Raw genomic sequence first — 14,412 nt, 5'->3', positions numbered from 1 at the left:
ACATGAAACCAAAATAAATAAGTCCAGCGATTATTTGAATCCGGTATTATGGCATTAGATTCATTACCATTTGTAGAAAAACTCAAAGGAAGTGAGAATTACAATTTGTGAGAGTTTCCTAGGAAATCATATCTTCAACATGAAAAGCTGTAGGAATGCATCCCGAATGTAGTAAAAGACTAGTCGAAAGTGTGTGATGCAATAATAAAAATAATATTGTCAGTTGATACAGCAGAACACAACCACCATGAAAGAAGACTGGGACCAATTAAAACAAGTTTACGAAGACTCAGGAATACACAGAACTGAGATGTCCAGTATCAAAACTGGTCATGTCATCAATGTGTATTTTTCAATATTGATGAAAAACCTCTAGAGACAAAACAAAGATGTTCACAAACTTTTTTTTGTAGTTAAATCCTTAATGGTTGAATTGTTGCATTACGTTGTTTTGTGAAATCTTATCCATAATGAATCAAATCCTTTCGTTAACTTGCAGTTTGACTTTACCATTTTTGTTGCAACTTTATATAATTTTACTTTTTTTCATAAAAGTGTACTCTTCTTAAATTCTAGAATCTTATCGAAAAAGGAATTAAATGAAAATAAGAATAATGTGTAATTACTCTTTATACTAACAAAAAAAAAAGCATTTCAACATAAATTGGATAATAATGTATGAAGAAGAGACTTAGACTTTAATCATCCAACAATTAATTGGGAAAATTAAAGTTTTGTTAGTGGTGGGCATGATAAGACACCATGAGGAACTTTACTGAATGCCTTCCCTGAAAGCTACCTGTAACAGATAGTTAGGAACTCCACTCATGACGGAAATATTTTGGATCTAATGCCAACAAATAGAACTGACCTCTTCGATGATGTCCACATTGAACCTGTTATCAGTGACCATGACGCAGTTGTGATAACAATAATTACCAAAGTACAAAGGACAACTAAAATAAGAAGAAAGATATATATGTTCAGTAAACTAGATAAAAAATCAGTAGTGTCATATCTAAACGAGGAATTTGAAATTTTCAGCACAAGACATGAGCATGTACAGGAACTCTGGCTCATGTATAAAAGAATAGTTGACCATGCACTGGTTGGACACGTACCCAGTAGAACAGTTCATAATGGGATGGAACATCCATGGTATACAGCCACTGTAAAGAACCTTCTAAAGAAACAGAGATTACTGCATAATAGGTGTAAAACAAAGCATACGGCTATAGATAGAGAGATGGTGAGTGAAATGCATTTGGCTGTCAAGAGATCGATGTGTGATGCCTTCAATGACTACCATAGCAGAATACTGTCAAGTGATCTTTCACAAAACCTAAAGAAATTCTGGTCATATGTAAAGGCTGTTAGTGGCACCAACAGTCCCTAGTGAATGAGACAGGAACTCAAATTGAGGGCAGCAAAGCAAAAGCTGAAATTGTTTTCAAACGTTCCTTTACAAAGGAAAACCCAGGAGAGTTGCCCCAATTTAATCATCATACCACTGGAAAGATGAATGAAATATGTGTTAGTGCCAGTAATGTTGAGAAACAGGTGAAACTGTTAAAACTGAAAGAACTCCAGGGCCCGTTGCAATCCATGTCAGATTCTATACTTAATTTGCGGCTGAGTTAGCACCTCATCTAATGATAATCTACCATAGATTTCTTGAACAAAAAGCTGTACCCAGTCCTTGGAAAAAGGACAGGTCATATGTGTCTAAAAGAAGCATAGTATCTGTGATTCACAAAAGTACCACCCAGACCTTGGCAATGATTTGTTGTAGAATCTTAGAACATATTCTGAGCTCAAGCATAATGAGGTATCTTGAACAGAATGACCTCCTCCATGCAAGGATTTCAAAAATATTGGCCATGTGAAGCCCAACTTGCACTTCACTCATATGACTTACTGAAAGCTTTAGATCAAGGCAATCAGGTACAGGCTGCATTTCTTTATTTCTGAAAAGCTTTTGACTCAGTACAACACTCATGCTTATTGACAAAAGTATGATTATCTGGGGTATCAAGTGAAATTTTTGATTGAATACAGGACTTTTTGGCAGGGAGAACACAGCATGTTATATTGGATCGAGAGTCATCGTCAGATGTAGAAGCAACTTCAGATGTGTCCCAGGGAAGCATGTAAGGACCCTTGTAGTTCATGTTGCATGTTAATGACCTTACAGACAATATTAATGGTAAAATCAGGCTTCTTGCAGATGATGCAGTTATCTATAATGAAGTACTACCTGAGAGAAGCTGCATAAATATTCAGTCAGATCTAGATAAGATCTCAAAGTGGTCCACAGTTTGGCAACTTGCTTTAAGTGTTAAGAAATGTAAAACTCTGCACTTCACAAAATGAAAAAAAGTAATATCCTATGACTATAATATCAATGAATCACTGTTGGACTTGTCCACCTCACACAAATACCTCTGTGTAACACTTTGTAGGGGTATGAAATGGAGTGGAATAATCACAAAGGTTCAGTCATGGGTAAAGTCGGTGGTAGGCTTCAACTTTATTGGTAGAATACTGAGGAAGCGCAATAAATCTACAAAGGAGATAGCTTACAAATGACTTGTGCAACCAGTTCTAGAATATTGCTTAATTGTGTGAGATGGGACTAACAGGGAATATTGACATATAAATAAATGGTTTATTTGTCCATAAAATTTTTTACAGTCATGAACATAGTCTGTTTAAAAACATATGAACATTAATAAGAGTTTAGAAATAAAGATAAATTACACAACATACATTAAAAATCCTTGATGGAGTACATACATTTAGCAATTAACAGTTGCTTTAATTTTGTCTTCAATATGTTTCTATTTAACAATTTTATATTATTTGGCAGCCTGTTATAAAAATTTCTTCCAGCAGAAAATGGGCTATGATCTGTTGCTCATTTATTACTAAGTTTTATGTGGCAATCCTCTCATCTCTTGTATTATAATTATGGATTTCACTATTCAGAATGAGATTTTCACTCTGCAGTGGAGTGTGCGCTGATATGAAACTTCCTGGCAGATTAAAACTGTGTGCCCGACCGAGACTCGAACTCGGGACCTTTGCCTTTCGCGGGCAAGTGCTCTACCAACTGAGCTACCGAAGCACGAGCAGGAGAGCTTCTGTAAAGTTTGGAAGGTAGGAGACGAGGTACTGGCAGAAGTAAAGCTGTGAGTACCGGGCGTGAGTCGTGCTTCGGTAGCTCAGTTGGTAGAGCACTTGCCCGCGAAAGGCAAAGGTCCCTAGTTCGAGTCTCAGTCGGGCACACAGTTTTAATCTGCCAGGAAGTTTGATTTCACTATTGATTATACTATGTTCCGTATTTTCTTTTACAAAGAGCATAGTCCTGACAACACACAATGAATACACTGTCAGTATGTTATACATGATGAAGTATTCTCTGCAGGACTGATGTTTACTAATATTAGCTATTATCCTAGTTGCTCTTCTCTGGGTTCTGAAAACCCTATCCGTGTATACCATTGACGCCCCACACCAAATCTCGATACCATATATATATAGGTGGGAGTGTATGATTCCTAGATAGACTTGTCTTAAGACAGATGGTGTTATTATGTCAGAAAGGCATTTTAGCAGGTAGGTGTTACAGGAGATTTTTTACAAAAATAGTTGATGTGCTCCTTCCATGTAAGATGATCATCTACTATAATACACAGGAATATATGTTCATCAATTGTTTCAACTGAATACTCTGGCTCAGTATCCACTTGTCTTGATATATAATTTAGCAGAAACTCCATCAGAATTGTCTTGTCCTTATTTAGCGCCAATTTCTTTTTGGTGCGATATTATGTGATGAGACTAATGTTCTCTGTATTATTTTGCACTGCTAACTGCTTTGTAGAGCCCCATCTTCTGAAAAAATATCATCGGCATAATTTACTAGGTTTGAATTTTATGGAATTATTACGTCACTGATGTACACAATAAACAAAAATGGTCTGATAATGCTTCCCTGAGGGGCTCCACAGTTAAGAATTTTATAAGATAATTTTACTGTTTATTATGTTCACCCGTTGGACAATACAAATGAACACATTGTCTCATATCGGCAAGGTGTTGTCTTAATAAGTGTAATGCCATTCCTCTGACTCCATAAGTTTCCAATTTTTATAGAAGAGTAGAATGATTTACAGAGTCAAAGGCCATGGATAGGTTTTAAAAGGTGGCAATAACTTTGTTTCCATCATCAAGTTTATCCAGTACTGCTTGAAAAAATGTAGCTACTGCTGTTATTATAGGCCTGTCCTTCCTGAAACCGTGCTGAGAGCTTTTTAGCACATTGTACTTGCAGAAAAATGATTCGAGCTGATCAAGAAGTAGCCTTGATGTCAATGAAATAGACCTATAATTTTGCACATCTGTAGTTATTCTCTTTTTGTGTCCTGGTCTTATTTCAGTGACTTTTAACAAGTCAGGAAAAGACCACTGACTGAAAGAGCTGTTTATTAAATATTGTAGTGGCTTTATTAATTCAGTACAGCACCCTCTCACAAATTTGTATGAGATGTCATCCCAGCCACTGGATGTATTTGCTTTTAAGTTGGAAATGGTTTTCAGGATTTCCAATTGTGTAACACACCTCAGGAAGAATGAATTACTGACATTACTGGGTTTTAGCACTTGTGGTGGGTCAATCACATCCTCTCTATGGGTCACACAGTAAATTCTCATTGCCTCTAATTATTATGTTACTGCATTGTCACTTCCCCTGCTTTCCTTGTTTACTATGCTCCACGATGTTTTGCTAATATTTCCGGATTGCCACACTTATTCCGCATACATCTGTGCTTTTAATATCTTAATTACTTCCCTGTAACTTTGTCTACATGCTTTGTATTTAGATTGGAAGTACTGCAGTTTGGTGTCTCTGAAAAGAACATACAAATCCTTCATATCATCCTTTACTTTTATCACATTGAGGGGAAGTTAAAGATTCTTGTAAGTGTCAGTTTTCTTTAGTTTTTTGACCATTGGGCATGCTTTATTACGACAATGAGTTAATGTTATATAAAATTTGTTCCACTTTTCATTAATATGTTCTGTTTCATATTGGTCTACCTGATACCAGTTTATGTGTGCCAGGGTTTCCTTTAATGTATGATAGACTAGCTTTCTTTTATCGGTACGTAGGTCCCCATGAGATACTATTTCTTTGCCTGTATGAATCTCTATGGCTAATGCACTATGATCTGAAATGTGGTTGTCAACAGTTCTAACAACAAGGTTTTCCTTGCTTAAGTTGGTAATAACGTGGTTAATACATGTCTGAGAGTCACATTTTATGCTTGTTGGTGTTGAATCCACATTGGTGTAATTAAAGGACTGTAACATATCAATATATCTGAGATAATTAATATTATTAGTTAAGGAGTCAATGTTCACATTGCCTACTGTTTTCTATTAGATGAGAGTTTATCAACAAGTTCCTCTAAATGACAAAAGAATTCTTCCGTATTACTGTTAGGGGATCTGTAAAGGCTAGGCATTATTAAATTGCTATTTCCGAGCTTTATTCTTATTGCAGCTATTTCAAGAACCATCTCACATAGGAATTTATCCAACCAATCAATTTTTTTTTTTTTTTTTTTTTTTTTGCACTTGACATTATTTTTCACATGAATACCAACACCACTACCTTTATGTTGCTTCCTACAATACACACTGACAGTTTTATAATTACTTAAATTAATGCTACATATTTCTTCAGTTTTGCACCCTAGTTCATTCACAAGATAAATATGAGGACTACTATCTCTTACAAATACGTCAATTTGTTCAATTTTGTTGGTAATATATTGGTTTTTTTGTGATATTATTTTGAGTTTACTGACATTAATGATGATCTGCTCACAACACATATACAGACAAGAGCAGCACAAATGACCACAGGTTTGTTTAATCTGTGGTAGAGTGTCACAGAGATACTGAAGGAATTTAACTGGAAGGCTCTTGAAGATAGACGTAAACTATAGCGGGACAGTTTAGTAACAAAGTTTCAATAACTGGCTTTAAATGATTATTCTAGGAATATACCACAATCTCCCATATATCACTCACACAGGAGTCTTGATGATAAGATTAGAATAATTACTGCACGCACAGAGATATTCAATCAATCATTCTTCCCGCACTCCATATGTGAACGGAACAGGAATGAAGCCCAATTACTGGTACAATAGGATTTACCCTCTGCCACACACCTCACAGTGGTTTGCAAAGTATAGATGTAGATACAGACTGTGTTGGAAGTCTAATTACTAGTGCAAACCGTTTCGCCATCAGATGTCGTTGTTTTAAAAAACCGAAATGACTGAACATCTTCCCATGTTGGGTCAAAGTGTTTCTGCAGGGCACTTTGTATATATATATATTGCAAGAAGAGAAATGCCCTTGAAGAATGTGTAAGGAGTCATTTGTGGCAGCTATTTTCCTTATTTACACAGACTTTGGTACTTACCAATATCCTTATTGTAAAATAACTCACCTTTTACATGGACAGAATTTTATGCTTTCTCTGTTTTCTTCGTGGTAATCCGCTCGGTCTTAGCTAATGGAAAATACCAGTCATTACCAATATTCAATTCACACGCCACACCCAGTTGAAAAACAGTTCCTTAATTAGACAGCAATGAGTGCAAAAGATTGGTGTTGCCAGTGAATAAATACAATACAATAATTTGCAACTCAATATTTTATCTTTAGAGTAAGTGGCAATCTATCTTTTCCCTATATTGTTGATGTTCCAACTGGAGTTTCCAGTGTTCGTAACGTCATGATTTCAAAGAAATATAAGGAAATACACTGAAGTGCCAAAGAAACTAGTATAGGCATGCGTATTCAAATACAGAAATATGTAAACAGGCAGAATACAGTGCTGTGGTCAGCAACACCTATATAAGACAACAAGTGTCTGGTGCAGTTGTTCAATGGGTTACTGCTGCTACAATAGCAGGCATCAAGATTTAAGTTAGTTTGAACATCGTATTATAGTAGGCATATGAGTGATGGACAGAGCAGCTCAGAGGTACTGAAGAAGTGGGGATTTTCCCGTATGACCATTCCACGAGTGTACTACGAATATCAAGAACCACGCAAAACACCAAATCTTCAATATCACTGCGGCTGGAAGAAGATCCTTCAAGAACAGGACCAACGACGACTGAAGAGAATCATTCAATGTGACAGAAGTGCAACCCTTCTGCAAATCACTGCAGATTTCAATGCTGGGGCATCAACAAGTGTCAGCATGCGAACCATTCAATGAAACATCATCGATATGGGCTTTTGGAGCTGGAGGTCCACTTGTGTACTCTTGATGGCTGCACGACACAAAGATTTACATCTCATCTGGACCCGTCAACACCAACATTGGACTGTTGATGACTGGAAAAATGTTGCCAGGTCAGACGAGTCTCATTTCAAATTGTATTGAGCGGATGGATGTGTAAGAGTATGGAGGCAGCCTCTTGAATCCCTGGACCCAGCATGTCAGCAGGGGACTGTTCAAGCTGGTGGAAGAAGAGATCTCCACCTCATCATACTCTTACAGATTTATGGACAGCCCTGCGGGGTTCATGGTGTTAGTTCCCTCCAACACTACTTCAGACATTAGTCGAGGCCATGCCATGTTGTGTTGCGGCACTTCTGCATGCTCGTGGGGGCCCTCGATATTAGGCAGGTGTATCAGTTTTTTTAACTCTTCAGTGTACAATGAATATAAAGAAATATAAGGAATTATTTTGCAAACTGATATGGTCACATTGTTGTGTAATCTAACAAAACAAGATTCCAGACAAAAGTGCCAAGACATGAAGATTGTTCCTTGACGTGGCTGATTATGAATTCACTGCCTGCAAGACTTGGTCCATTCGGTTCGACAACCAAGCGTTCCATGCTCCGTAACAAGAAGACATTGACGATTCTAAGCATATTCTTGTTTAAACTGATAGTGACATACTTCTTCTTTGAACTGATAACTTAAATTCATTTTCATAAATTTTGTGACCTGGCCAGTTTTGATGCCTCAATTATTGATTTGCTGACTACACTCCTCGCAACTTGACTGGAGAGCTGAATATCTACAGAATATGTGTGCAAAATAATTTCCATTTCTAATAAGTTAAATGTTTTGAATTTTGAAGTGAAAGATGAATGGGTTGGATGCACTTTATTACCATGATTATTGTATTACTACAAACCACTGGTTATGAGCTTAGAGAATTCCACTATGTACCAATAACTGAAGGCTCTATAAAAAAAAAAAAAAAAAAAAAAAAAAAAGTTGCAGGAAGTGAAGAGCAAAAAGTAATGCCGCTTTATTAATACTGATGCAGCTCTTCAAGTGAACAGTGAAGACAAACTTTGCACACAACTCCTCCATGCACCGAGATGCTATAATTCTAGTTAGTATGTTCATTTTGCAAGAAACCATCTTTGTGCGACCGAGGCAAGTAGTATGTCATTGGAAGGGGCTTCAAATTACATGATGTTTTTCCTACAGCAGGTAAAAGCATAAATAACAACTGTTATATTGACTCCAGTGCTTCAGCACACATCTAAACTTCCATGTGAAGTGAATACACGCAGATCAACAGTAACCCAAGTGCTAGTGGTGGATAACGACAATTTGTCCACTGAAGAAACTGGTGACACACAAATTGACACAGAAGTTGTCAGAAAAAGGACAAAAAGTAACAGATATTCTTTAAGTGCCGCAATCAAGCACAAATTTACTTTCTGTATGTAAAGTAGTGGAAAAGTCATAAACAAGACAGTCACAATTACACTAAGCAAAAGAATCTATTTGCAACTACAATGTTTCATAATGGCACGTAAAAATTGGACCAGCCCAATAACTGTGTGGGAGCACGCAGACGAATAGTTGCGTGTGCACAGTACAGGGGCAGCGGTAAAGACTATAGTGTGCACACAATCATTTACTCTTTGCTTTTTGTTTGTTTTTTCTTAGATGTTCCATGTTAATGTCTGGATTGCTTGAGAAGTTGAACATTAAGAATAGGAACGAGTCAATCATTAATATAATGGTGCTACATAGTGGCTACAAAGTGGTGACCCTAAAGTCAAAAGAACACGTACAGCAAGAGGCAGAGGAGAAGGACAACAAAGGTACACTAGAACATACACCAGATGGCAGAAGCTCTACAGCACGATCAACCGGCAGGGTATGCTGCGCGGTCATGTTCGGGAGTTATGGAATGACGTTCGACACCACAGAATGGATTCAGTGGAGCGGGACAGTGATATTACTAGGACATTCGGTTATCGCAGCTTAGAAGGGGCAAAGAAGTGGTCCATGGTCATGTTGGAATAATTACAGAGAAGGTACACGGTTCTGTTGGAGTGACAGAAGTATGCCGACTTAGAGAACCATCAGCGCAGCTGATAGCCATGGTTGCCCATCATACAGCTCACCACACAAACACCGTGCCCGGGCCTCCGGTCTCCCTCAGACCGAGAAGGTTGGCCCCAGACAGATTTGCAGACACAAAAGCAGAGTTCGAAGAGATGTTGGAAATGAGAGTGATACAAAGCTCTGATAGTGCATGGGCCTTGCCTTTACATTTAGTGTGAAAGAAAGACGGAAGTTGGAGACCCTATGGTGATTATAGGTTGTTGATGCCTGTACGATACCTGATCGGTATCCAGTTCCCAACATTCGGGACTTTACAAATAAATTGGCTGGAGCTGAATGTTTCAGTGTAGTCGACTGTAAAAAAGCATACCACCAAATACCGGTGGCTGACAGTGACATACCGAAGACAGCAGTCACTACACCTTTTGGTCTTTTCGAGTTTTTATGCATGCCATTTGGTTTAAAAAACGCTGCACAGACATGGCAACGTTTCATCGATGAGGTGCTGCGAGGGCTAGATTTCACTTTCGCCTTTTTAGACGACATACTGGTGTTCTCAGCGACAGCAGCCCTCCACGAAGAGCACCTCAGGACAATTTTCGAGAGGCTACATACTTATGGTGTAGTGGTAAATGACACCAAATGCAGTTTGCGTAAAGATCGGGTGACTTACCTGGGTCTCACAGTCTCAGCAGCTGGCATCGGTCCTTTGGAGGAGAAGGCCGAGGTTATACAGCAGATGCCTCATCCGTTAGATTTGCAACAGTTGCGGACGTTCCTAGGTGTTTTAAATTTTTACCGCAGACATCTGCCAGGAGCTGCGGCCTTACAAGCACCACTCACAGAGGCTTTGGCGGGCACGAACACCGGGAAAAATCAGAAGCTACAATGGACAGCAAGCATGCAGCGCGTGTTCAAGCAGATCAAGGAAAGCCTAAAGCAAGCAGTTTTACTAGCTCACCCAGAGAAAGATGCGAAGCTAGCTATTGTTGTTGGCGCAAGTCAGGTGGTGATGGAGGCAGTGGTGCATCAGTGGACTGCTGGCCACTGGCAGCCCTTAGGATTCTTCTCCAAGAAACTCACAGACCCACAGCGGAATTGGAGTACGTACAATAGAGAGCTGCTGGCTGCTTACGAAGCCATAAGGTGTTTCCGGCCTTACGTCAAAGCCAGACCATTTACACTGTTTACAGATCACAAACCGCTCACTTTCGCATTCTGCAAATGTATGGATACTTTGTCACCTAAACAATTCAGGCAACTGGAATGTATAAGCCAGTTCACTACTGATTTATGACATATTAACGGGGCAGAGAATATGGTGGCAGATTACTTCTCACGAGCTGCAGCAATAAAGTATTCAGTGAACTATGCTACAATGGTGAGAGAGCAGAAGGATGATGCGCAACTGCAAGTTTTTCGGCAGAGCACGCCCACCGGGTTGAAGTTAAAAAACTGTGTCTGGAAGGTGAGACAATACAGTTATGGTGCGATACCTCACAGGGACGGCATAGACCTTTTGTGCCGGAGAGCTTGTGCCGAGAAGTATTCAAAGGGTTACATGGTTTTGCTCATCCGGGACCCAGAGCGAGTGTAAAATTAATGACAGAGCGTTTTGTGTGGCCAGGAATTAAGAGAGACTGTCGGAAGTGGGTGCAGACATGTCTGGATTGTCAGCGATGTAAAGTGGGATGCCATGTGAAGAAGCCAGTGGGTAAAGTTGACGGGCCAACTGGTCGTTTCGAACATGTGCATCTGGATATTGTTGGACTGTTGCCAATGTCCAAAGGCTATCAGTATCTATTGACAGCAATTGACAGATTTACGAGGTGGGCAGAAGCAATCCCCATTTCAGACATATCAGCAGAGACAGTCAGTTGGGCGTTCTTGACAACGTGGATAGCATGGTTCGGATGTCCAGTACATATCACGACAGACCAAGGACGTCAGTTCGAATCCTCCTTGTTCCTGGAGCTGGCAAACATGTGCGGGTTCCGCCGGCACCATACCACAAGTTATCATCCGGAAAGCAGCGGCATGGTAGAGCGGTGGCACCGAACACTTAAGGCTGCATTAATGTGCCATGGCGAGAATTGGTCAGCAGCTTTGCCACTAGTGTTACTAGGCTTACGCACTGTTTTCAAACCCGACCTTGGAGCATCTACAGTGGAATTAGTATACGGGGAAACCTTACGCCTACCTGGAGAGTTTTTTCAGAAGAGTACAAGCAAGACGAACCTACCGCACTTGTTAACGAGAGTAAGGGCTAAACTGGCTGAGCTTAGGCCACAACCAGTGACACGGCATGGCGTTAGGCCGCCGTTCGTACATCGAGAATTGAGCAAATGCTCGCATGTAATGTTGCGAACTGACGCAGTCAGAACTCCATTGCAGCCGCCATATATGGGACGTTATTAAGTACTACACCGTACGGACCAGGCCATGACTATCCTAGTTCGCGATAAGAGTGTTACTGTGTCAATAGACCGAGTGAAGCCGGCTCACTTACTGCTAGAAGATGTAAGACAAGAAGAGAAGGCGGGCCTGCAGCAAGATGAGGGGCCCCTGCAGGGTGCAACGGATGGTAGGACAGCGAGCCAAATGAAGTCGCGAGAGGATACGACGATGGAGGAAGTACAGCCGGAAATTCGCACAAGAGGAGAGCGAAGGGTCCGGTACAAATTTCCGCACATTCCTGGAGCTCCGCTCTTCAGGGAGGGGGCTGTGTGGGAGCACGCAGACGAATAGTTGCGTGTGCACAGTACAGAGGCAGCGGCAAAGACTCTAGTGCGCACACAATCATTTACTCTCTGCTTTTTGTTTGTGTTGTCTTAGATGTTCCATGTTAATGTCTGGATTGCATGAGAATAAAGTTGAACATTAAGAATAGGAACGAGTCAATGATTACAATAATGGAGCTACGTAGTGGCTACAACTGTTTAGTGTATCATTATTAACTAACTTGAACTTGTGATATAAGAGATTAGGTAGGCCATTTCAGCCCTGACAGAATGGAAGTTTTGCAGAAAAAAGTATGTCCAAAGGCATTCATTAGACAGGAATTATTGATTCTCCATGTGTTATTTGCTTGCAAAGACAAGACTACCTTTCCAACATTCTGAGTCAAGAGCAAATGGTATCCTTGAATTAAGACATTCTAATTTCCATGGGCTAATGGAAAAAAGATCAGTTGGAGGTGGCAGATATTTCCTAACTCTTATTGATGATTATTCAAGGAAGAGATTCCCACATTGGCTATTTCAATCAAAACAGCAAAAATTAACAAAGGTGAGAGATGTGATTTTAAAAATCTGTTACGAATAATGATATCAACAGTGCCTAGCGTACAAAGTCTTGGGAGTCAGAAATTATTTCCAAAATTAAGCAAGATGAATCAGAAATAGTTGAATCTGAGCCTATTCCTGATGAGAATAATGACGATTCACAATGTATTTTTTTACATGATCAAAGCAGCTCAGAAAATTCAAATAAAATTCTGCATCCTCACACCAAAGTTAAATGGTCAGAAGATCAAGAATTCCAAAACCAATAACAATGAATGCTTATGTGACCTATCACCCTACACATTCCGAGAATTCAGATCCACGTGACCTATTACTCTACAAATACAGATAATTCAGAGAGATCATTAGAAGAGGCTCTACAATGTAGAGAGTCCCACAATTAGTGTAAAGAAGTTAAAGAAGAATTGCACTCACAAGCAACAGACACAAAGTGGATTTTCAACACTAAAAGAATCTCCAAGGTAACATTTTCAGTTAAAAGTACAGATAGTAGTTAAAGGATGTGCTCAAACAAAGGGTGTTAACAATGAAGGGACGTATGCCCCAGTCATCTGCTACATTCATTAAGTATTTCTTTGGTTTAGCTACTAAAATTCACTTGGACATTGCTACAAGTTGATTTGAAAGAGGAAATTTGTGTCAAAACCCTAGAGATTGATTAACAGCAACTATATTGTGAGGCTTCAAAAGAAGTTTATGGATTAAAACTGGAGTAGTAATCTAAATGAAGCACTCTTAAACTTGAACTTTACAAGAAGTACAGCAGATCCAAGTGATTGTATGAAGAATACTGGAAATTAGATATTAATTGTTGCAAATTAAATTTACAACATGTTAGGTTTCAATAATAATCCATGAGAGAAGGAAAGCTTCAAAAAGAAACTCAATTCATAGCTATGGGACATCTCAAATTATTGGACATCAGAATCGCAAGAGATTACAAAAAGTGATTAGTATGGACAGATCAATCTCATTGTGCAGAATGAATATTGAATAAACACAAGGTGACAGATTGCAATGTAGTTTCAACACCTTTGGACAGCAACCAAATACTTATATACGATATGAGGCACAAGACAGACAAAGAGAGAAACACCATAAGAAATATTCCTGACAGAGAAGCTATAGGCAGTTTGATGTAAGTGCAGTTAGGAACCAGAGCTGACCTGACACTTGCAATTGCAGCAGTAAGTCACTTCATGTCAGATTTTCTGAAAATGGACTCATCCTCAGTTTTAGAAAGACACAACATAGTCATTTCTGTACATTGAGGGGTACTACATGAATGATAAGTGTAACATATAATGAGGAAATGATAAATCACAGAAACTTCAAAATTCTTAGGTGTCCATATAGTGATGAGAATTTAAACTGAAAAAAGCACTTTTCAGAATGCTGTCTTTTTTTCTATAATGTTTTCTTCCACAAGTGACTGGAAAGAGGTCCAGTTAAATGACATCATGAAATGAAAACTTGCAAAATTAAGCAGCTCAAAAGCAGAAGAGATTTATGGTTTATCTAATTCTGTAAATATCAAAAATTAATAATACTTTTTTAAAAATAAAAACAGAAGACATTACATTACTAGTTGTTCCATAGATCGTGAATATGACATTTCTGTGGCAGAATAATGCACCCTTTTCTTTGCCAAAGTCAGATTTCACCCAGTATAGTGAAGATCATCCATTC

The 14,412-nt window shown here is 39.0% G+C and overlaps 1 protein-coding gene across 1 annotated transcript; it reads right to left on the bottom strand.

The window, feature by feature from the left end:
• Nucleotides 1–4,200: 4,200 nt before the first annotated feature.
• Nucleotides 4,201–4,716, bottom strand: LOC126483041 (uncharacterized). The gene has a single exon (XM_050106588.1). The coding sequence runs from the start codon at nt 4,714–4,716 to the stop codon at nt 4,201–4,203; it is 516 nt and encodes a 171-aa protein (XP_049962545.1).
• Between the last annotated feature and the right edge of the window lie 9,696 nt (nt 4,717–14,412).

The sequence above is a fragment of the Schistocerca serialis genome, chromosome 1, assembly GCF_023864345.2.
Source record: "Schistocerca serialis cubense isolate TAMUIC-IGC-003099 chromosome 1, iqSchSeri2.2, whole genome shotgun sequence".
Classification (NCBI taxonomy): Eukaryota; Metazoa; Arthropoda; class Insecta; order Orthoptera; family Acrididae; genus Schistocerca; species Schistocerca serialis.
The sequence above is the reverse complement of the archived record's forward strand: the minus strand, read 5'-3'. Positions and strand labels throughout refer to the sequence as shown.

Bases quoted from the DNA above. Each gene is read 5' to 3' on its own strand.
- LOC126483041 (XM_050106588.1), bottom strand. From the start codon at position 4,716: ATGAGAATTTACTGTGTGACCCATAGAGAGGATGTGATTGACCCACCA.